Consider the following 22,875-nt stretch of genomic DNA (forward strand, 5'->3'; position numbering starts at 1 on the left):
ACATGTTAGACTGCAAAAGGATGCACACATTTAAAAAAACAGGTAAATCCTGGTAACTTCCCTGTTTCATCTCAAACAACATCTGACAGGATTCATCTGGGGTGCCAGGTAGTCATTCATTTCTGACCAACCATTTAATAATATCAGTATTTAGTGGGAGTTATATTCTTTGAATGTCCTCAATATTATATATATAATTATATATATCTATATACCTATTATATATATATATATATATATATATATATATATATAGAATATATATATCACTGATATTGGCAAATTACAAAATAGAGTAAAAAAGATATGACATTTAATACAAAACACAAAAAACAACATTTATCGGTTCAAATAAATCAGTTTGCTTTTTAGTTTCACTTAATTAAATGTTAGGCAGGAGAAGAAAACACACTTATGCGCACACACACACACACACACACACACACACACACACACACACACACACACAATTGAATAAGTAATACTAGTTATTAATGCTATTGCATTTAGAATTCAAATTTTGCGATTATCCACAACTCAAAAAAATATAAGGCCAAAGCCAAAAGCCCTCAATACTTATCACTAGTCTATATAAACACCATAGCATGTTTTTAAAACTGCCACATGCAATGCATTACATATAATTGTCCAAGCACAAACAAGCAATATGCACCAATAAGCGTCCAGTGTTATTCTCCTGATATAGGCAGCAAGATAAAAGCAGCGTAATATTAAATTACAAAAGAGAAAAGATCACAAAGCAGTAAATATATATTTTACAATCTGGTACATAAATAAGATGTAAATGTAGATCTGGCTCAAAAAGTCATGCAGTATCCAGCATTGAAAATAACTGTAGTGTAGGCTACTAATTAAGTCTAATGTTTCGCCATCCCAAGCAAAACAAAAAACTATCAAACACTCACTCCAACAGTCAGTGTAGCAATCAAACAAAACAGTATCAGTTTTCACGGTTTGCTACGTTTATCGAAAGAATCCATCAATCTCATATCCATGTTAAAGAAAATTAAAGTATCTCTCAGCAGCACAATATATCCCAGCCAGTAAAGGAAAAGGAAAGAGTTTTCAAGAATGGAAGAAGAAATTCTTCAAAAGCATCTGCAGCACAATTCAGTTTTCCCTTTTTATTTTCAATTGAGAAATTAAATTCTTGCAGGCGTAACACCCAGTGAATTAGAAGGCAGTTTGGTTTACTGGTGTTAAAAACCCATAACAGTGAAGAATGATCAGTCAATACTGTAAATGTCTCCCTTCTAAGTAATGTCTCCACTTTTCTAGAGCCCAAATTACTGCCAAGCACCCACATTCGGTGGTTGAGTAATTTCTTTCAGGTGATGTTAAAGATCTATTGGCATAAGCCAGAACTTCTTCTGAGGATGGAGTGGTGCCTTGTACCAAAATGGCTCGGAGACCACAGGCACTTGAATCAGTATGCACAATAAATGACATTTGGATGTCCCAAAATTGGAGGTGAAATCAAAAGATTTTTTTAAAGACTGAAAAACAGTTTGGCACTCAGTAGTCCATTTGAACTTGGCACATTTCTTCTTCAGTGCATTCAATGGTTCAGCAATTTGTGAAAAGTTGGGAACAAACCTGTGATACCACCCTGCAATGCCTAAAAATCTTTTAACTTTCTTGGTGGTTTTAGGCTCAGGAAAACAGTTGCTGGCTTTAATATTTTCAGGATCAGCTGGAGTCCCTTTGTTGGTTACCACGTGTCCCAGAAACTTAAATTGCTGTCTGCAAAATTGACACTTCTTTTAATTCAAAGTGAATCCAGCGCTTTCAAGTTTGCTTAAAGATTTCTGAAGATAGATAGTTTTAGTGTCTGTCAAATCTACTTCACATACTGCATCTTCCATCAAATGTTTCTTTTGTTGTTCTGAAGAGATGATGATTGAAGAATTAGCTTGTTTATACGAATGATGATTTCTTGGTGAATGCTGTGCATTACTTCGCCAACATTGAACAATATGTGGCTTAGAGATGAAAGACTGTTTCTCATATTTGCTGGTACCTCTTTTTCCAAGTTCGATATATCTCCCAGCAGCTTTCCTTTTGTTGACTAAAGCTTTATGCTGTTCCTCATTACACAAAGGTTGAAAACCGAGAGAGTCTGCATTTTTCTAAATACGGAATAAGATCTGCATCATCTTCAGTCCTGCCAAATGTTGGAAACATCAATTTAATGGGTAGCTTTACATCCAATCGTCTTGAACCTGCAGCCTTTTCCGCTTGTACTTCTGTTGAAGTAATTGATTCATTTGCATTAGGCTCCAAGGTAACCACTTGAGTTTTCAATTGCTTAACCTGATTAGACAACACCCCCATTCCTTACATATGTTGTCCTGTAAGTTTTTAACATCTAAACACATTTGAGATTGAAACTGTTTAACTTCATGAATTATCTGCTGTACTAAGCACTGCACATTTTGAGATCCCAAATGCAGTTCTTGACTCAATTCTACTGTTGACTGTTTCATATTCCACGTGACTTACTTTTCAAAAAGATTCTTTCTCAATTTTTTCTACAACTACATCTATATTGTTTTATCTATAGAGGAAGGAAGAGCGATCATAGTATCTCCCCAATGCTTCTCCATATACTTATCAAAACATGGACCTAACACTTCACTTGAATGTTTTTTCTGACATTTATACAACTCTTCCTGCTGTGACATCCATTGTGCCTGGAACAACTGTGTATCTCTTACAAACACAATTAGATAATGCTGCTACTCTGTGTGCACTATGCTGTGAAGCAGTGATATAGGACTAACTATGCCCATTGGTAGTGGCTTTTATGTAAGCCAGTATAAGTGCAGATCCATGTTAGTTCAATTGTAATATCACTCTCATGTATAAGAGGGTTGCACAGAGGTTTAAGTTGGCTATATCAGTAAAGGGGATATCCATGAGCCATGCACTGTGACAAGTCATACAACTGACAAGTATTTAACCCTCAGCCACAAATAATTCCTTAGATTTATAAGTATGGTGACTTACATTTGTCAAGACACACAGGAGTAGCACTGCTAAATTGAGATCCTGACCTTGAGGACTTTACTCTTCTATTAGGCCATGGTGTCCCGCATTTTCATGAATTTGTCACATAAAAGTGTCAAGGCATGTTGGGAGGCCTTTGTTGGTGGTGCCTACAGCATTTAGTTTAGAGATCTTTTATAGAGACATCTAAAAATGTGTTATGATCCAGCAGTACAGTGTTGTAATATTAAATAACTACTTAAAGGCTTTTATAATTAATGTTTGACACGCTATGAAGATGAAAATTAATGTGTCATTAAAATGTTATTGTAATAAACTGTTTTTCTTGTTAATATTTGTCAGTAGCACTGTGGCAGGATGGCTGTGAGTGGTGACATCAGGCCAGAAGCAGGAAGAACACAAAGGCAGTACTGCAGGGCAAAAGAACGCCGTGCGCTGTTTATTAAAGACAAAAATAAATAAAAGGTTCAAACAAAAACACTGCTCACAGAGCAAATGAAACACATAAACAAAAACAAACACAAAAGTCTCAAACACAAAACAAGAAATATCATCCAGGTCAGGCTGGGTACATCGCCTTCACTGTTCCTAGATTACCTTCTATTTTAAATTTCTCTTTCGCTCGCTCGCTCGCTCTTGTTCCACCTCTGAACACCCACCCTCTCTGAGCTGCAGGCTTTTATGCAGGTGACCATCTTCCGATTACCAATAAATTGAACAATTAATTAATAGGGAGATGGCCATCTTCTGCACAAGGTTTTTAATTGTGGATGGGACAATCCACACTACCAAACAAAAGCTCTGGCTTCTCGTCGTCATATTTAATAAAAACAATAACAAAATGCACAACTTTCGCCGTCATTTAAAAATACACAAATACAATAAATAAATCAAAATACAAACACAAAATACAAAATAACATGACACAGGGGCGGAGGGGGAGACCCCGTTCTAAAAGTAAATAAACAACACATTTAAACAGCAGAGCTTCCCTACTGCCCTGCTACAAGCACATTTATAGATGTTTCAAGAATGGAACCATGAACTATACAGTGACCAAGAACTCCTGTTTGCTCTATATAAGGGTAATTAATCAAGACTGGCAATTTGTGCTAGATTGCCGTGTTTAGTTTATTCTGGGGTTCTGACCTCGCCTATGGTATTGCAAGCAATGCAATTACTACTGCTACATTAGTGAGTGGCTTCTGCTTTGGGGCAGAGAGTATTTCTAAAAAGGATCACAGCCACAGAGGTTCATTTTTCCTGGCAGATGCTGAATGTGTGGAGTCTCCATCACTGTCTATACTGATAAGGTAGTACAGATAGGGCCTCACTTATGATTCACACTTTCAGCTTGCCAACATGCAACACGATTTTCCAAGCATATAATATACAGTAGTTGGTAAATCAGAAGATATTTATAGAGAATAATTTAAACTGTCCCGGTTATAGTCCTGTACCAGCTGCAGCAGTCGATAAACAGCTTGTCTATAGCTGACATTGTTTTGTCAGTGATCTGTGCTTAAGGTTTGGTCTCTTTTTACTGCACAACATAGAACTGGCAAAGTACATTGATTTATTTTTGTAATATGATCATAAATTGGATAACACATTACAATAAATTTCTATCATACACATGTAATTGCATATGAACAAGCATATGGTTTACTGTTAAATGTAAATGAACTAAACATTAATTATTAATTAACACTAACATTATTTAATTACGAAGAAGCACATTTATCACCAATATGACTATCTAATGAATGCATCCTGACTTCATACTTACTGTAATTCATTTGAATTTAATAGGAAATATGTTAGCCCATACTCTTTTATATTAGTATATTAGACACATATAATTAAGTGTAACCATAAATTGCAATTGGTGTACATCAGAAATTATTCATATATAATGTATACTGTACCTTCTTTCTTTACAACCTTTTCTGGTTTACCTGTAATCAAAGAAACAGAAATAAACATGTGAATTTGCAATACTGGTACAAATACTTTAATGTACACTGTGTGTTTAATTATGGAGAACTTAAAAGGATACTCTTTACTGTATCAATTACATGTTTTAAATAAAGTTTAATTTTCCATTAAGTGGGTTGTCTATCATTCTTTTTTCTTGCTACTGAAGAATCTGGCTTTATTTCTTAAGTGGTGACAGAACTGAGCACTGGTGGTGTGCAACTATAAAATGCCCCCTCTGAAACTATGGCTGAGGGTTAGTAAATTTCCATACAGAATCATAGTTTCAGAGGGGAAATTAGTTACAACAGCACTCATGGTCATTGTTAAAACACGACCTCACTTAGAAATTCAGATTTAACAGAATGTGTATATTAGGAAGCACAGCAAAAACAATGATCCCCTTTCATTGACAATCTACTGAAAACCATTCAGAAAAGTGCAGATGTCTAATTGATGCATTGTTTAATTTTAGCCATATTATTATAGAGTCACTTATTATATATTATAGATATAGACTTATTCTAGAGTCACCTTCTTTCTTCATCACCTTTTCTGCTTTAGCTGCAATAATAATAAAAAAAATACTTTTAAAAAACAACAATACAAAATATGTTTTAGAAATTTAAAAAAAAAAAAGCTGTGGGATGCATAAATGTTAATCAAATTAAAATCTTTATCTTCTTTCTTTTCCACTTTTTCTGCTTTAGCTACAATAGAGAAAAAATGTCATCAGTATTTTACTAGAGGGGGTAGTCTTCTTTCTATGGCAATATTTTGCACTCAGGGAACACACAGGAAGCTCAGGCAAACAAAACCCATAAGAATCTGAAACCACTGTAGTGCAAATACTCATGGATGTAATTTCAATCTGGTGCTGCATATTAGGAATGTTAACTGAAAGAGAATCGTGCATAAATGCTATGTCTATTAAAGTATATATCAGGTAATGACTAAACTGATTTAGGAAGTAATTTTATTTTGGTAATACATAGTTAAACAAAACAATGCAGGAATGGGAATAAGACACTGCATAGCATCTTGAGCCATTCCAGGTTTTACATTAGGCTTAGTGACACCTGAGCCTTGTTAGACATATGGGACAGTGACAAATTTGATGGGGCTGGAATGGATCAATGGTTGTGAATGAGAAAGATGAAAACAATGCACTATTGTGATCAGTAGGTGGTGTTATTGTACATTAAATTGGAAAACGTTAATAAAAAAAGTCATTCATTTAATACAAAAAAAACCAATCCATCTGGTGACTACCTTGAGCTACTTTTGGAACAGGAACCTCCTCAGTTTCTACAAAAATATACATTTGGTAAAAGTTCCAGTCTTATCTAACACCAAAGATTACCTGCAGCCAGTGTCATACCCCCACCCCCACCCGTCCCATTAATCTATGCCTCTCCTGCTTGTGTCTCTATGGGATTCAGAACAAGAAAAAAATAGATACTTACTTATAGTTTCTTTTGGATATGCGGCAGGTTTCTTTTCAACTAAAGGAAAGTAATATTAAAATAGAAAAACAGAAATATTAAGTGCTGTACTAGCAAATCGAATTACAACTGAGTTTAACAAAAGCAATTGTCTTACATCTTATACTACAGTGACCAGTAGATGGAAAAGTTAAAGAATGTACTTGGTACGAAGTATATAGATTACAGGGATAAATTGTGTTAGCAGATTGTCTTCTGCGTGGCATCACAGCCCACATTGCTTCTTTAATAATGATTCAGTTTTGATGGATGTGTCAGTGCCCCCTCAAAATTTAAAAGTGAAAAAAAATAAAATAAATAAATAATAAATATTTAAATAGAAAGGAACAGTAGATTGTTACATCATAAGCTATATAGTGAAGGACATCACAGAGACATTAAATTCCAAGAGAAATAAATGTGTGGTTACCAAGGCATCAAAAGTCTATAAATACCTCTAATGTTTGTTTTCAAACACACTTTCCCTTAACAAAGGCATGTTAAACATACCAGAATGCTCGGAAGTTGGCTATTTGAGATAAAACTTAGGGTTTTACATATATATATATATATATATATATATATATATATATATATATATATATATATATATATATATATATGTTTGTGTGTGTGTTGTGTAGCATGATGTAAGGGGTAACACAAGACAGGGCATGGGTTGTGTTGCATTAACATATGACGGTGGTTGGTTTGGAGGCACGAAGCAAAGCTGAATGTAGAGTCTTCCTTCATACTAACAAATCGTATGTTAATGCAACACAACCCACAATCACTGGAGTGTTTCATCCAGCTTATAAAACAAACACAGTAATTCACAGAAAAACACTTTTTTTTTTGTTTGTTTTTTAAATGAACAATTTTATTGTGTATTCTTCGGCTTTGGAGAAAAAATAGTCCATCAGACATATTTAAACTGGATGTTTTCAACATTTTCAACAATAAATACAAGAATAGAATACCATTTATCCCAGCCAGGATTAAAATGAATTATTGTAGCCCTGTCCAGCTACTTATCTCAAATGCCTGAATCTAGTTAAAATGAGAGTACATGCAGCCGAAATTTAGTTGCAGGCTTTCAATAACATGAAAACACAATCTAAACACAATTAGCGACTGTGTGTGTGTGTATATATATATATATATATATATATATATATATATATATATATATATATATATATACAGTGCCTTGCAAAAGTATCCAGACCCCTGACCAATTCTCTCATATTACTGAATTACAAATGGTACATTGAAATTTCGTTCTGTTTGATATTTTATTTTAAAACACTTAAACTCAAAATCAATTATTGTAAGGTGACATTGGTTTTATGTTGGAAAATATTTTTAAGAAAAATGAAAAACTGAAATATCTTGCTTGCACAAGTACTCAACCCCCACACATTAATATTTGGTAGAGCCATCTTTCGCTGCAATAACAGCATTAAGTATTTCGGGGTAATTATGTACCAGCTTTGCACATAGTGTCAGAGTGATTTTGGTCCATTCTTGGCAGATTTGCTCCAGGTTGTTCAGGTTGGTTGGATGACGCTTGTGGACCACAATTTTCAAATAGTGCCACAGATTCTCAATGGGATTGAGATGAGGACTTTGACTGGGCCATTGTAGGACATTCACCTTTTTGTTCTTGAGCCACTCCAATATTAATTTGGCCTTGTGCTTGGGATCATTGTCCTGCTGAAAGGTAAATTTCCTCCCAAGCTTCAGTTTTTTAGCGGACTGAAGCAGATTCTCTTGCAGTATTTTCCTGTATTTTGCTCCATGCATTCTTCCTTCAATTGTAACAAGATGCTCAGTCCCTGATGATGAGAAGCATCCCCACAGCATGATGCTGCCACCACCATACTTCACTGTAGAGATGGTGTGTCTTGAGGCATGGGCAGTGTTAGGTTTGCGCCACATATAGCACTTTGAGTTTTGGCCAAAAAGCTCTATCTTGGCCTCATCTGACCACAAAACCTTTTCCCACATTGCAGCTGGGTCACTCTCATGCTTTCTGGCAAACTCCAGACATGCTTTCAGATGGTACTTTTTGAGTAACGGCTTCTTTCTTGCCATCTCCCAAACAGGCCAGTGTTATGCAGAGCTCTTGATATGGATGACTGGTGCACCATTAATCCACTCTCAGCTACTGAACACTGTAGCTCCTTCAAAGTGATTGTTGACCTCTCTGTGGCTTTTCTCACAAGTCTCCTTGTTTGAGCGTTGAGTTTTGAGGGACTGCCTTTTTTTGGCAGTGCCTGGGTGGTGTGATGCAGCTTCCACTTCCTGATTATTGATCCAACTGTGCTCACTGGGATATCCAAACACTTGGATATTATTTTGTACCCTTTCCCTAATCTATGCATTTGTATTTATCCCTAACTTCTGTAGAATGCTCTTTGGTCTTCATTTTCCTTCAGATTCACAGCCTTACCAATGATCCTTCAACAGTGGGGTTTTTATCCAGAAAATGTGACAGCAACTTTAATAGTTCACAGGTGGAGGCCAATGGTAAGGTAATTGTGTCCTCATTAGGGCAATTTCTTTCATCGGTGCAAACTGGGAGCTTCCACAGCACAGGGGTTGAATACTTATGCAAGCAAGATATTTCAGTTTTTTATTTTTCTTAAAAATATTTCCCAACATAAAACCAATGTCACCTTACAATAATTGATTCTGAGTTTCAGTGTTGAAAAATAAAATATCAAACAGAATGAAATTTCAATGTACCATTTGTAATTCTGTAATATGAGAGAATTTGTCAGGGGTCTGAATACTTTTGCAAGGCACTGTATATATACACACACACACACACACACACACACTGCTTTTAGCGAAAATGATCGAGAAAAACAAGTAATAAGGCACAACAGAGTAGTTACTGCACTTGCGAACGTAACTGTAGAAGGCTGGCCAGTAACAACAGGTTGGAAAAAACTCTATGATCAGCTCCCAGAGCACGAGAGAATTACTAGTCAAAAGAAATGTTATAGTGAGTGGCATTGTCTTGAGAGGCGTTTTCAAGCAAACTCTGCCATTGACGTGCAGTTTGATAAGAACATTCTTTCAAGGGCGGCTAGATGGAGGGAAATCCTAAAGACGATCTTAGACGTTATCATTTTCTTGGTAGAAAGAGTTTTAGCCTTTTGTGGATCATCTCAAAGGATTGGTTCGCCAGATAATGGGAATTTTCTTGACCTCATTGAATTACTCAGTCATTATGATCCAGTTCTATAAGAACATGTGGAAAGGCTTGCAGAATCTCAGCAAGCAGATAGTCATCTTCAAGCCCACTACCTTTTAGGAGATTCATCTTCAAGCCCACTACCTTTCAGGAGATTCACAATTTATAGCAGTCTGTGCTCAACATGTGCATAACAAAATATTAGAGGAAAGACTGCAGCTAAGTACTTTGGTATCATAGTAGATGTGACACCTGATTCTTCACATCAAGAGCAGACAACTTTTATCATGCGGTATCTCCATGCCATCAGTAACAAATGCTGCCTATAATGTAAAAGAACGGTTTCTCAAATGTATTGATTGCAACAAGAAGATTGGTGCTGATATTTCAAATCAGAAACTTGATTTCTTAGCTGATAATACAATCATGGATTGCAGAGCCCAGGTATATGAGAATGGGTCCAATATGGCTGGTGAATATAATGGTGCTCAAGCTCTGATATTGAAAGTTAATCTCCCTAAATTCTCCCCGTGTGCTTGTCATAGCCTCAAGCTTTGTGGAGCACGTGCAACTGAAAGATACCCTGAGGGGCAGAAATTGTTCAAAAGGTGTACAATCTGTTTAATTGCAGCCCACAGCGATTGAGCATTCTGCTGCAGAAGATAGGCTGTTCTCTTCATAGATTTTCTGGAACACACTGGACAGAGTTAATCATATCAGGCATTTGCATCTCACCTTCCTGGTATTCTGGATGCACTGACAGAATACATCAATCAATTTAACGCCTCAGACGAGAACTGAAATCAGATTCATTACTGACTATGTGAAGTTGTTCACTTGCATTAGATGGCTGGAATCTGGATAAAAGTTTGTCTGGTCATTGACCAGCGCAAACAAGTATTTCAGGCCCGAAACACTACCATTGACATTAAAGTGAGCAACAATGAAAGTCTGCTGATTGATTTGAAAGCACTGCGCAAACGTTGGAGCTTGATCAGGAGTGAAGTTAAATTGCTTGCAGGTGAGACGAATGTTCAGCCACAAATGCCAGTGTGGCAGAGAAGAGCTCTGCCCTTTAGAAATTGGCAATTATGGGGTTAAATTCCCCTAGCTGCTTGGGTTTATTGTGTTCAGGTGGCTGGGGTTGATTAGTTAATTAGAATAATTAACGATCAATCAGCACCCAGCCACCTGACATAAAAGGAGGCCTCAGCTTCCCATTAGGGAGAGGAGAGAGCTGAGGAAGCAAGCAGACGGTTGTGCTTGTTGTTTTTGGTTTTGGGAATTTTTCTAATCCAGTAAAGGCATCACCCAGCCTGGAAATCTTTATTTTTGTAAGTTTTGTTCTATGTTTTGTTATTTGTGTTTAAATATCTTTATTTTTGCCCTTATGCCCTTTTATTTTGTGTTTATTTATAATAAAATTATTATTTTTTTGAACTGCAGTCTGTCTCTGGGCTTCTATCCACTCGTCAACCTGTCACATTTGGTGTCAGAAGAGGGATTTAGCGCCTCCAGGAGGCTCAGAGCAGGGTTACAGGGTTTTTCTTTTTTTTTTCTTTTTGAATTTTTGGGACAGTTTAATAAAAAAAGAAGAAAAATAAATTAGAAAAAAAATGGGAAAGAAGAGCAGACAGCGGCAAAGGCAGGAGATGCAGCAGCCAAATAAATGTAAGCTGCTGCAACAACAGCCACTGCTGGAGGACCCGGCCAGCCTCTTCCCCTGGTGTTCCTGGGGCGGGAAGGAGGACCACCGATGGAGGTCCTGCCCAGAAGTGCCACCGGCAAACTGGTGTGGCTGTTGTGAGGAGGACGGCCAAAACTGGGCAGGATGCCCCTACAATCAGGCCCAGGAAGAGGTGCAGTTTTCACCCTGGGCATCAGGGGCCACTCCACTACCTCCAGCACCACCACCTTCACCACCATCCCAGGAAATATGGGACTGGTTGATGCACCCTGAGGCAGACCTCTTCCTCGACTTCTCCATAGTTATCAACACGCTGTGGTGTTGAGATGGGGAGAGGTGGGAAAAGTGGGAGGAACATCATCACCCGGCATCCTTTCCAGAAGTTGCCCTCATGGTCATTAATTACCTGGCGGTAGACAAGGGAGATGCCCCAGTCATTCCAACAAAGAGGGTGGAACTGCTGTCCCGAGAGCCAGAGAGGGGTGATACTGCTGTCCCGAGAGCCAGAGAGGGGTGGAACTGCTGTCCCGAGAGCCAGAGAGGGGTGGAACTGCTGTCCCGAGAGCCAGAGAGGGGTGGAACCGCCGTCCCGAGAGGCAGAGAGGGAGGAGCCGCCGTCCCGAGAGGCAGAGAGGGAGGAGCCGCCGTCCCGAGAGGCAGAGAGGGAGGAGCCGCCGTCCCGAGAGGCAGAGAGGGAGGAGCCGCCGTCCCGAGAGGCAGAGAGGGAGGAGCCGCCGTCCCGAGAGGGAGGAGCCGCCGTCCCGAGAGGCAGAGAGGGAGGAGCCGCTGTCCCGAGAGGCAGAGAGGGAGGAGCCGCCGTTCCTAGAACCCAGAGGGGAGGAGCTATGGACCAAGGATGCCTGCCTTGCACCGCCCAAGGATGCCTGCCTTGCACCGCTCAGGGATGCCACATTTGGATCGCTTGGGGTTGCCTGCTGCTCTGCATCGCCTGGGACTGCTGGTGTCTCCTTTCTGTTTCCTAGGGTTGCCGAGGGTCCGCTACCGCCATCCCCGCTTCCGTCACCAGAGGGAGCCGGGCCGCCCTCCCCGCTTCCGTCACCAGAGGGAGCTGGGCCGCCGTCCTCTGAGGGTCCAGTGCCACTAAAGGGTCCAATGCCACCAGAGGGTCCGGCGCTGCTAGGGGGATCCACGCCGTCTGAGGAGGCCATGCCCACGCTGTCCGGGGTTGCTGCCTGCCCTCCAGCACTGCATCTATTGGAGGGTCCAGGTCCCATGACAACATCGCCGTACTACCTTGGAGATCCGGGGCCCCCTCAAGCAAAGAAGGCTTGGGGGCTCCGGTATCAACCCCGCCCACCACCGCCCACCAAAACAGCCCACCCAAGGGACATAATTGTTTTGTTATTTGTGTTTAAATATCTTTATTTTCGCCCTTATGCCCTTTTATTTTGTGTTTATTTATAATAAAATTATTATATTTTTGAACTGAAGTCTGTCTATGGGCCTCTATCCACTCATCAGCCTGTCACAGCCAGCAAAATGCAAAGCAGTTCCCAGGCCTTTTCATGAAACAAAAGGATGACCCTTTGCCTGATGGTGAACAAGGTGAAACTGCAGAGGAGTTTAGGCGAAATGTGTTTTATAATATAATTGATTCTGTTATTGCTGGGATCACAAGAAGATATAAGCAGCCATGGATATTAATCAGTCTTTTTATTTTCTGTGGCAAAACTTAGATGTATCAGAGAATGAACTGCAAACCAAAACCAAGCAGTTTGTGGCCCAGTACAAACCATGTGTCTCAGAAGACTTGATGGAAGAAATGATACATTTAAAGGCCATCCACAAAGCTAACCTTGGTGAAAGTTCACTGCTTCTTTTGGATCTCCACAGTTTCAAGCTGCATCCTGTCTTCCCAAATTGCTGTGTAGCCCTTTGCATTGTCTGCACAATCCCAGTCACAGTTGCAGAAGGGGAACAATCTTTTAGCAAGCATAAGCTAATTAAATATTACCTGCGCTGGCATGCTGACATGGTATAGCCAAAATAAAATTTGTGCTCCCTTGTACTGGAACGGTGGGCTTGTATGTACATGCTGAGAATTTGGGCTTCATGTAATGTTTTTGTGTAGGCCTGCATGTTGAAGTACTTTACAAGAGTAACCAAATGTTAAAAACTAAAAGTAAATACCTTTAAAGTGGTTAAAACATTAATACGTGCTTTATTAGTATTCTAGTTTGTTTACATTTGCTAGCCTTGAGTTTGATCGAAGGTCAATGTAATGGAGCACTGTGCCTTTAAGAAATTAATAATTTCAAGTAGGTGACGTCAGAGATGACTTGCGAGTATGTCCGTAGACAAAAAAAAAAAAAGAAAAAAAAGTACTGTGGTCGTAGGTTACTACAAAGTTAAGAAATAAAAGAAAATATATCTAAAAAGAATTACCATCACTGAAAGAGACACTGCTCCACGCAAAGCTCTCCGTGAGTAGAAAAGAGTTTATTGTTTGTATGTATTAAATAATATATATATATATATATATATATATATATATATATATATATATATATATATATATATATATTGCTTTACTAAACATTTAACTCGAACTGTGGCAAAAAAAAAAAAAAGTAAAGAAAATGGTCTTGTGCGTGTTTTGTTTAAGGGTGCAACAAACACAACATATATTATGATAATAATAGGCATAATACATATAATAATATTTGATACTATAAATTATTAATTTTAAATTATTCACTGTTATGTGCAAGTGTTCGATATATGAGGTCAGTGGAGTGTCTTGAGGCATGTACTTGTTTTATTTTGCAAATATCAGAATGTTAAGTGTTATTTTTTTGTTACTATTTGCATAATACGTGATAGCTTTCGCCAAGTTCGAGGTTGACTATAAAAGCTGGTCCTGCGAAAGTCTTGCAATGTGATTTGTAGCTGGAATTGAGTAGATTTGGTTGGGCGTTAGCAAGCCACTCTCCCTTCTCAACCCACTTGTCACCAACAAGCGATAGCTGCTTTTTCAAGGACGTAAAGGGCGTGTTTTGGTTCTGCCAGATTTTGCTTGGCATTCTTATTTTGTTTTATTACCGCGAATGCTTTCACGTCCTCGTTCGTTAAGTAATAACCTTGATTGGTCTGGCCCTAGGTCTCTTTTTCAAAGGGATATTGTCTCTGTTCCCTCTGCTGTTGCATACTGGAATAGCATCTTTATTGTTATAAACTGGGAAAACTCACCATGTTACTGGATCCTCTGCTAATGCACTATCCTTGCACTATTGTGCTGCAAGTATGTAATTGTAGATATAACCTCTTGTAATCGTAACTTGTTGCATCCTATTTCATGTTGTATTTTAGTAGTATTGTTTGCCCTTAATGTAAACGATACTGTATTTAAATATTAATCTTGCATTGTAATCCTGTACTGCCCTGTAACACCCATAAGTCACTTTGAATAATAAATAATAATAATAATAATAATAATAATAATAATAATAATAATAATAATAATATGAAAAGTGTTGTCCGTCCGAATACAATAATTCTGGGAGTTTAAGGGAATCCTAAGCCGCCTGCCTTTTTTCTGCCTCCCCATTTTTCTTGGCCACCAGCCGCCATTGGGGTGTGTTCACCTTAATTGTTATACAAAATGCTTTTTGAATACATTTATAGAAATTCTCACCTTTGTGACACTAAATAAAAAAAAAAAGAATAATGGCATGCTTTTCCAGCTAACTGTAAGTACCTTGCTGTCAGCTCTCTCTTTCAGCAAGCAAATAACAAAAAACGTTTATATATTAGAGTACCAGTAAGCATTTGTCATACTGTTATCCAGTGCATTTTTCCAGTGGTTGGCTTCACTTGGGAAATAAGTAACACCCATCAAGTTATTTTACATGAATCCATTACATTTAACCCCAGGCTACTAACACAGACCCAGTGCTATTAATGCATATATATAAAAACAAAAACAAATATCTATATAAACTTAGCAGAGTGTTGTTAATGGCAACATTCAAAACAGCCACCTTAGCCAAGTCTTAATACTGTAACATGCAAGCTATCGAAATAGCAATACATGAGCACCAGCTTAGCTATACTCTGTTACCTTTTGTTTCCTTTGGTCTATTAGGAGGCTGTTTTCTTTTTGCTAGATATAAATAAGTAACAGACATTTTACCAAGGATAAACAAATTAGAACACCCAAATTATGTAAATGAGCTCAAACATTCTGCAAATGATAATGTGGTGCTATATATGGCCCTTGTTGGCTCTTTCTACGTATAATAATAATTACAGTAATTGCAGACCTATGTCTGCTGAGTCATTGAGCTAACAGTGTAGCGTGATTACATTGGACAAGGATTCATGGCTTGCCTTTTCAATTTAAGGTTAGTATCTTGGATCTAACAGGGTGTCTGATTTCTACATTTACAGGACTCATCTTAAGACGATAGTAGCCAAAGTATTTAGAAATTAATTTGGTTATCTTCCAAGCATCATGGCAGAAATTGACTTATAATAAAATATTATAACTCAAAAAACAACTAAAATACATCAAATGTTGTGTTTTAAACTATGTAAACATTCTTTAAAAGCTACAATATCTTGGCCCATTGGTATTTTTTTTTTAAGCCTAGTGCAGCTGTGCGGCTGAAAGAGAACTATAGTCTCCCTCCAGAAATACCAGTGCATTTATTTTGTATATAGTTTATAACTGCAAAGTCTATTGTTTTAGGTATCAGCTACATAATTAGACCATTGGGGAAGTAATCACAGTGCTTTTTAGAGTTAAAATGAATCCAAAGTTAGATCCATTCTGTAAAACTGAAGGAGTTTGTAACTGTAACCTGTAAATATCCATGTGTTGTTTAGTTTTCTTTTTTTAGACATTTGGTGTGAAACAATTACAGACATGCATCACTCAAAAGACATAGCTAAGGGGTGCCTCTTCCTGAAACTTAAATGGACGGTTTTGTGCCACTGGAGTAAAGCCTGGTGTTCCTGAAATACCTGGACAATGTATTGTAGGTTATTACCCAGCCATGTGACATTTCCATCCTATTTCAGCAAATATTTGTTCAGCTGTGCTCTAAAACCTCTGATTCTATGGCACAATTAATTTTGACCTTCACTGACTGAGCGTGATTAAAGTTCAAAATGTATCTGTGCTAACTACTATGACATTTGGCTGCTCTTTTATAAAAAAGCATGCTGAATCTAGGAAGTGCTACAGTAGTTTGGCTGTCATTCATACCTGTTTTTTTTCCAGAAGGAGGAGCAGTTTCCTGGGCTTTGTGTTCTGAAAAATGAAATGAAAGGTGGTTAAAAATCCTCTTGAAATTTCAATTACAGCAGCCAGCACCCAACATGTTAACTTTGGTTATTGTGCTAAATGCAAAGCCATGATTTTCCAGCTCATGAAACATTACAAATGAATGCTTTGCATACAAATATTACTTAAGAATGGGCCTATAATCTGTCACTAATTTCAAAACTCCAGCATAGCAACTTAATTACTGTTCTGTATAGTATATCAGAGTTAGTAGTTGCTCAAACTACACAGCGTTTCTATAAAACACATTTTACAATTCTGATTAAACAAAATGCATCGAAATAGTGTCATATGTTAATACAGGAATGCATTCTAGATCTTATTCATGTCTGACCTTACCCAAAATAAGGTACAGTATTATGTTTATACACATAATTACTACGTTTTTACAGTTTATAATTAACACAGTAGTCCAGGGCCCGAACAGGAAAGGGGGCTTATTTAAAGTTTCTTTGCCCCCGAGAAATACAATTTGACCTGTGTCAGCCTGACAGAGGGTTATAGCTCAACCCTGCCACTGATCTGCCACTGACACTCTGCCTCATTTTGACCTCTGGGAGTCCCTCTATCAGGGTGACATGGATACAATGTTAGTCCTCGTAACAGAAAAAAAAATTCTACAGTGGCCCATATGCATAAAATTAATTTCCAGCCATTAAAAATAAATAAATAAATAAACTATTGGGTGGTATTTAACACATGATTTATAAAACTACTGCCTGGTTATTTTACTGGCCAGTATTGCGTTTAGATGTGATTTGCGGTCATGTATTGTTACCGAGAGATTGTAACTAAACAATTGTCAGAGGTATGCAAATGAGCTGTGTCCCCTACTTAAGACATCAATAGCATACACCGTCTGTTTACATCATCACATTATGGCTATATTACATAGCTTACAATTTATTGTGAAATGGTGAAATAAATATTTCACCATAGCATGTACATGTTGGGAGGCTTGTTATGAAATATATATTTACTGTAAATAACTTAAGCTGTCTCTATCGGTAGATGGAATGCTATGAAAAATATATAAAGCTAAGTACTGGCTTTCTGCGCATGGACAGTGATCAATATAGTAAAGACAAATAGTATATGTTTTTTGGGTTTTTTTTTACCCACAAAACTCACTAATATCAGAATCCAAATCATGCAGTGAGTTTGTAACTTTAATTAATATGGGGACAACTTTGATAGCACTTAGACGCTTCAGTTCATGTTCTTTGCAAAGGTGAATGTTTGTGCTCCTGTTAAATCGATACCTCCTATGAATCACACCATAAGAGTAATCCAGAGCAAGTCCCAGCTCAAATCTGCGGGGTTTTCTTAAGCCTGCAACAGACAGGCGCAGTGCGCCACACAAGGCATTTTGCCACCTGTACGGCTGCCATTGCTTTAATATGGTGTTGGACAGATCAGAGTGGGACGATACTGCTAATCCCTTGGTGACGCTGAGCGGTGCCACTCAAATCAAATCCAGACCAATTTTTTCTGTCTGCCGCGCAGTACCATCTGTGAATCTAGTGGTATCGCACAGTAAAAATGCCCAGCAGTGCTGTGCCGCTCATGTGTGCCTTAGGCTTTAATCTTCTGGGTGGATCATTTTACAAGATATCTCTTGATGTGCCACCCACACAAGCACAAGAAAGCCTGACATTTTCTCAACTTAGTGCAATGAATAGGCTACGAACGACTATATATATATCTATATATAATATAATAATATATATATATATATATATATATATATATATATATATATATATATATAATATGATTGGTATTCATCGGATCCAGTAAGTAAAGTAGTAATAGTAAAAAAAGCCTTCCTTAACAATCATCATTATCAACTTTATTTTTATATAGCGCCTTTCATAGTGGACCCTATGATCCACACACTTAATCCAAGTTAATGTTAGTCAGTGAATTACAATTACAAACAATGCTTTAACCCTTATCATTACTATTTGCTGAAATACATGTTTCTAACACAGAAATGATGCTAGGAAATTATACCGTTAAGACACCTGGTCTGAGGCACATGTGAATTGTGATGTGAGTAAGGATCAATTAACTGCACAATTATGAATCAGGCGAATAATATGTTAATTAGAAAAGTGGTCTCTATGGGCACGTTATTTTAACATCACAATGAAATACTTATACTGGCATAATAAAGGAGACGATAAGTTTTATGCATACGGGCCAATTTTACTTGCACTGTGAGCAAATCGATGTATATTGTTAACAATATATGCTATATATACTTTGTCCTATTTTTATGATATACTGTATATCCTTTGTCCTATTTTTTTTTTTTTTTTTTACTAAACCACTCGCTTTTAAGATAAAAACAGAAAATATAATTAAGAACAAAATAATATACTGTATGATTTATGAATTTCTGACTAGCAGTATTTACAGACCACCAATCTTGACTTGAGTCCCAGACAATAGCCTTTTGGCATTATCTTATAGCCAGACAGAAATGGTTTTCACTTTAAAGTTGTTGCCTATCGTGCTTTTGGGAATCAGGTTGATATGACTGATTCATTTGTTATGAAAGTAGCATCTCTAACATGCCCTATACTACTACATAAAAATGTACTTTCCTATTGCAGATCATCTTCAGCTACAATGGGCAAGTCCCAACTCTGTATAACAATGCTCTGATAATCTTACAGTGAGATGTTGAAAATGGTTTGGCATGCTATGGTAATTTACAGCTAGGTAAGGTAAGTCATTGTAAAAAAAACATGGTTAACCAGTACATTCATAGCATAATCATGGGAAAAGCATGGAAAGCTGCAAAATTGCTGACTTGTTAGGGCCATGGCGTCCATACATTCTACTTACAGTGTTATGACTATCTTTTTATACAGCCTCTGTGTCCTAAAAACACATATCTTTGCACTATTGTTCTTCAGTATTTAAACCCATTCACATCAGTCAGTCAAGCCAGCCTTTATTAATAAAACAAAGCAGACTCCATCAACTAGGGACTCAGATTCAAATGACATGTATTATTTATTTACTTGCTGTGGAGGTTCCAGTTTCTGGTTTATCTTTTGCTGTTGAGAGAAGATAGTATGGTCATAATTTTTTTTCTATTTTACTTTCCAACCCAGGCAAACTGTTTATGCATCATTAAGGCAACATACTACAGTCTCAAGTCTTTTTTTCTTTTCAACAAAATCTGCACTCCTGAACAGTAATCTGTTCTGATGTAAATTAGCAGCTGTATGTAAGGGAAAAGAGGGCAGCAAAAAGAGATCAGCTGATTTAATCTATGCTCTTGGGAACAATAGTTGTAAGAGAAAATAAGAAATATTGACAAGAAGCAAAACAAAGTATATGAAAATAAATATATGTAGTAATATGTTATTGCTCCCTGCTCTAAGAAGGACATTAGAAGTATATTTTGTGCATATCTGGTTACTTGCTGGACTAACTACAGAAATATAAACATTTTGATTGTTCTGTTCTGTATATTTCAAACAATTTGATGACACATTGTTGTATGTAAAGATACACTTATCTGTGACTCACAGCTTGTCCTGTTAGTCTGTGTCAACAGCTAAATCAATTTAAATATGTATTGGAGGGTTTGTTAAATGAATGTAGACTCACATAGGTTAGAAGACTGAGTAGTGCCTGGGGACCCCCCTAACCCTATTATTATAATTTCATATCCATTGATTCACAACCTTGGTCCTGAACAACTGTAAAATACATGTTTAAATTAACTAAGGCCCCATCAGATAGTTTATGAAATCAAAGGGTTTACACATTCTTAGTTGTTTTAATCCCATTGAAAATTCTGTCAAGAACATTGTATTTTGCTCACTATAGGGATACAAAACTATTTTGAATACTTTTCCGTTAGACTGTTGAATCAACAATTCCCTTATCCTAACAGCACTTGTGCAACTATTTTACAGATTCAATCTGTAGTCTATCCCCTGCAGACTCAAACTAGATGTTGTATGTTGCGCTGCGTTAAAATAGTGATGAAAATGAATCTCGTTTGGGATTGAAACATAAAATGCAAAAACTCATCTGATTTTAAGATTTTACCATGGCTTTTATGACCCAACCTAATCTACCATCACAATGCATTGAAGGGAACAATTTATCTCAAATAAGCTCATACTCAACACTGCATTTAAAAGATAAATACAGTGTAATTACATGTAACACACAGTAATTACACATGGTGCGGTGTAGTTACAATCCAACAACATGCCTAATTACAAAATGTTTGCCTACAGCTTCTGAAATTACACAAGTCCAAGTGTGTTTAAAGTTCAATTAATACATCATCACATATGAGAAAAACAGTGCAATTACAGTGTAATTTTAGTAATTGGTAACTATGTTTTAAGCATATGTTTGAAATGAAGGTTGAAATCCTTATTCTTCTAGGAAAATATACTGTGGGTTCTGTATGTAACTCTTCAACTCTGTTGTGTTATACACAAGTTCTGTTGAGCACCTATTTCATTTCTCTTTTAAATCAGTTGTGATATTTTCTGTTTATTAAGTATTTCTTTTGTGACTTTTAGAGCCAGACATTTTTGTTGTTGTGACAAGATGATTGTAATTAAGGATTTCCTGTGCATCAGAGTCAAGGCTGAATAGAGTTATGTTCAGAAATAATTCTATTACAAAAAATTGGGTAATACAATTCTAATATTCTTACAGAAATTGATTTTGCAGTTTCGTAAAATAATTTATTCCAGGAATGCTGTCAGTCTGATGGACTGTTTCTAGATAATGAAAACTATCTGGCCTGCACCCAATCACAAATGTATTTAATATGCAGAGTGTCTGTTCTGCATGACTTGTCTTCATATTGTTATTATTATTAGTTATTACAGAAGAATGAATATCAAGATATTTAAAGTAAAAATTACTTGTTTTATTTGCTGGAGTAAAATCAATTTTAAAAAATGTTACAGAACACCCTGCAGTGTTAACATGAAACTCATTACAATGCACTTCCTGTATCCTGTATTGTTATACATTTTTTTTAACATTTTAAAAATAATTGTTATACAGTACCAGCACAAATTATGCCAAGAACAAATGATTTAGTAAGACTAAGGGTGGGAATTGTGTTGCCCATTTTTCCTCCACCAGACCCCTTACTTGCTAAATATCTTGGTATCTCTGAATCGATAATCATCTCTTTTTTAAAAAAAATATGCTAAATATTTTAATGAAGAAGACATCTCACAAGTAGAATGGTACCCCGAAATGTTCACCATTCAGGAAAATCATTGTTTGGTATAAAATAGAGACCATATGCTCCATCTAGTCATTCAGCATTGTTTGTAAATAAACCCTATTTAGAGTACCACTGAACTTGTGAGATGGGTTGCTCATTAAATTTCTTAGCTTATTGTTAAAGAGGAGACAATTATCTATTCAGGGATACCAAGATACTTAGTGAGCAACAGACTCCCCCATCTCAGGTTGTACTGCTTACCTATAAAAAGGAGAACATTTCAGGGTACCACTCATTTTGTTTGAGATCTTGTTCATTAAAATGTTTAGCATATTTTTTAAAGAGGAGAAGATTATCTATTCAGGGATACCAATAAATTTAGTAAGGAAAACATCTGAATGAGGACACATATATGATACGTTTTCTCAAGAAAGGAGATAAAGAAGACCTCAAGAACTACAGAGCTATTAGCTTACTTCCTAGAATCTACAAAATCTTTACCAAGATATCAACAGACTTCAACATAAATTTGACTCGGCACAATCAAATGACCAAGCAAGATTCAGGAGTGGATTCAGCGTAATGGATCATCTTCAAGTTGTAAGGCAAGTGATTCAAACCAGTAATGAGTATGAACTACAACTTTGTTTGGGATTCATTGACTATGAAAAAGCCTTTGACTCTGTTTACACAAGATCTGTATTAAGCTCTCTGAAAAAAACAAGTAAGTGTAATAAAAAAGTACAGAGACTTTATCAGCACCATATACAAGAATGCAACATCCACAGTAAGACTCCATAAAAACAGCTGCAAAATCAAGACTGAAAAAGCAGTTCGTCAAGGAGATACAATTTCCCCAAAGCTCTTCTCGGCCACCCTAGAAGACATTTTCAAAACACTGGATTGGGAAAATAAGGGGCTGAAGATTAATGGAGCCTACTTGAATCACATACG

The 22,875-nt window shown here is 37.0% G+C and overlaps 1 protein-coding gene and 1 long non-coding RNA gene across 12 annotated transcripts in view; one reads left to right on the forward strand and one right to left on the reverse strand.

The window, feature by feature from the left end:
* LOC121315796 (triadin-like) overlaps positions 1-22,875 on the reverse strand; it is a 97,246-nt gene that overhangs the window by 26,892 nt on the left and 47,479 nt on the right. For 6 of the 11 annotated variants that reach the window (XM_041250223.1, XM_041250218.1, XM_041250217.1 and 3 more), the window contains 7 exons: positions 19,727-19,762; positions 16,614-16,658; positions 15,465-15,506; positions 6,474-6,512; positions 6,280-6,315; positions 5,542-5,571; positions 4,959-4,988 (listed from right to left, as the gene is read on the reverse strand). In XM_041250223.1, coding sequence (XP_041106157.1) covers positions 4,959-4,988; positions 5,542-5,571; positions 6,280-6,315; positions 6,474-6,512; positions 15,465-15,506; positions 16,614-16,658; positions 19,727-19,762 — 258 coding nt within the window. The remainder of the gene's footprint in view (positions 1-4,958; positions 4,989-5,541; positions 5,572-6,279; positions 6,316-6,473; positions 6,513-15,464; positions 15,507-16,613; positions 16,659-19,726; positions 19,763-22,875) is intronic. The other 5 variants (XM_041250215.1, XM_041250216.1, XM_041250214.1 and 2 more) reach the window with 5 other exon arrangements.
* LOC121315798 overlaps positions 13,715-22,875 on the forward strand; it is a 43,075-nt gene continuing 33,914 nt past the window's right edge. The window contains exon 1 of the long non-coding RNA XR_005950319.1: positions 13,715-13,827. This is a non-coding gene — a long non-coding RNA (uncharacterized LOC121315798). The remainder of the gene's footprint in view (positions 13,828-22,875) is intronic.

This window comes from Polyodon spathula, chromosome 5 (assembly GCF_017654505.1).
Source record: "Polyodon spathula isolate WHYD16114869_AA chromosome 5, ASM1765450v1, whole genome shotgun sequence".
NCBI classification, from domain to species: domain Eukaryota; kingdom Metazoa; phylum Chordata; class Actinopteri; order Acipenseriformes; family Polyodontidae; genus Polyodon; species Polyodon spathula.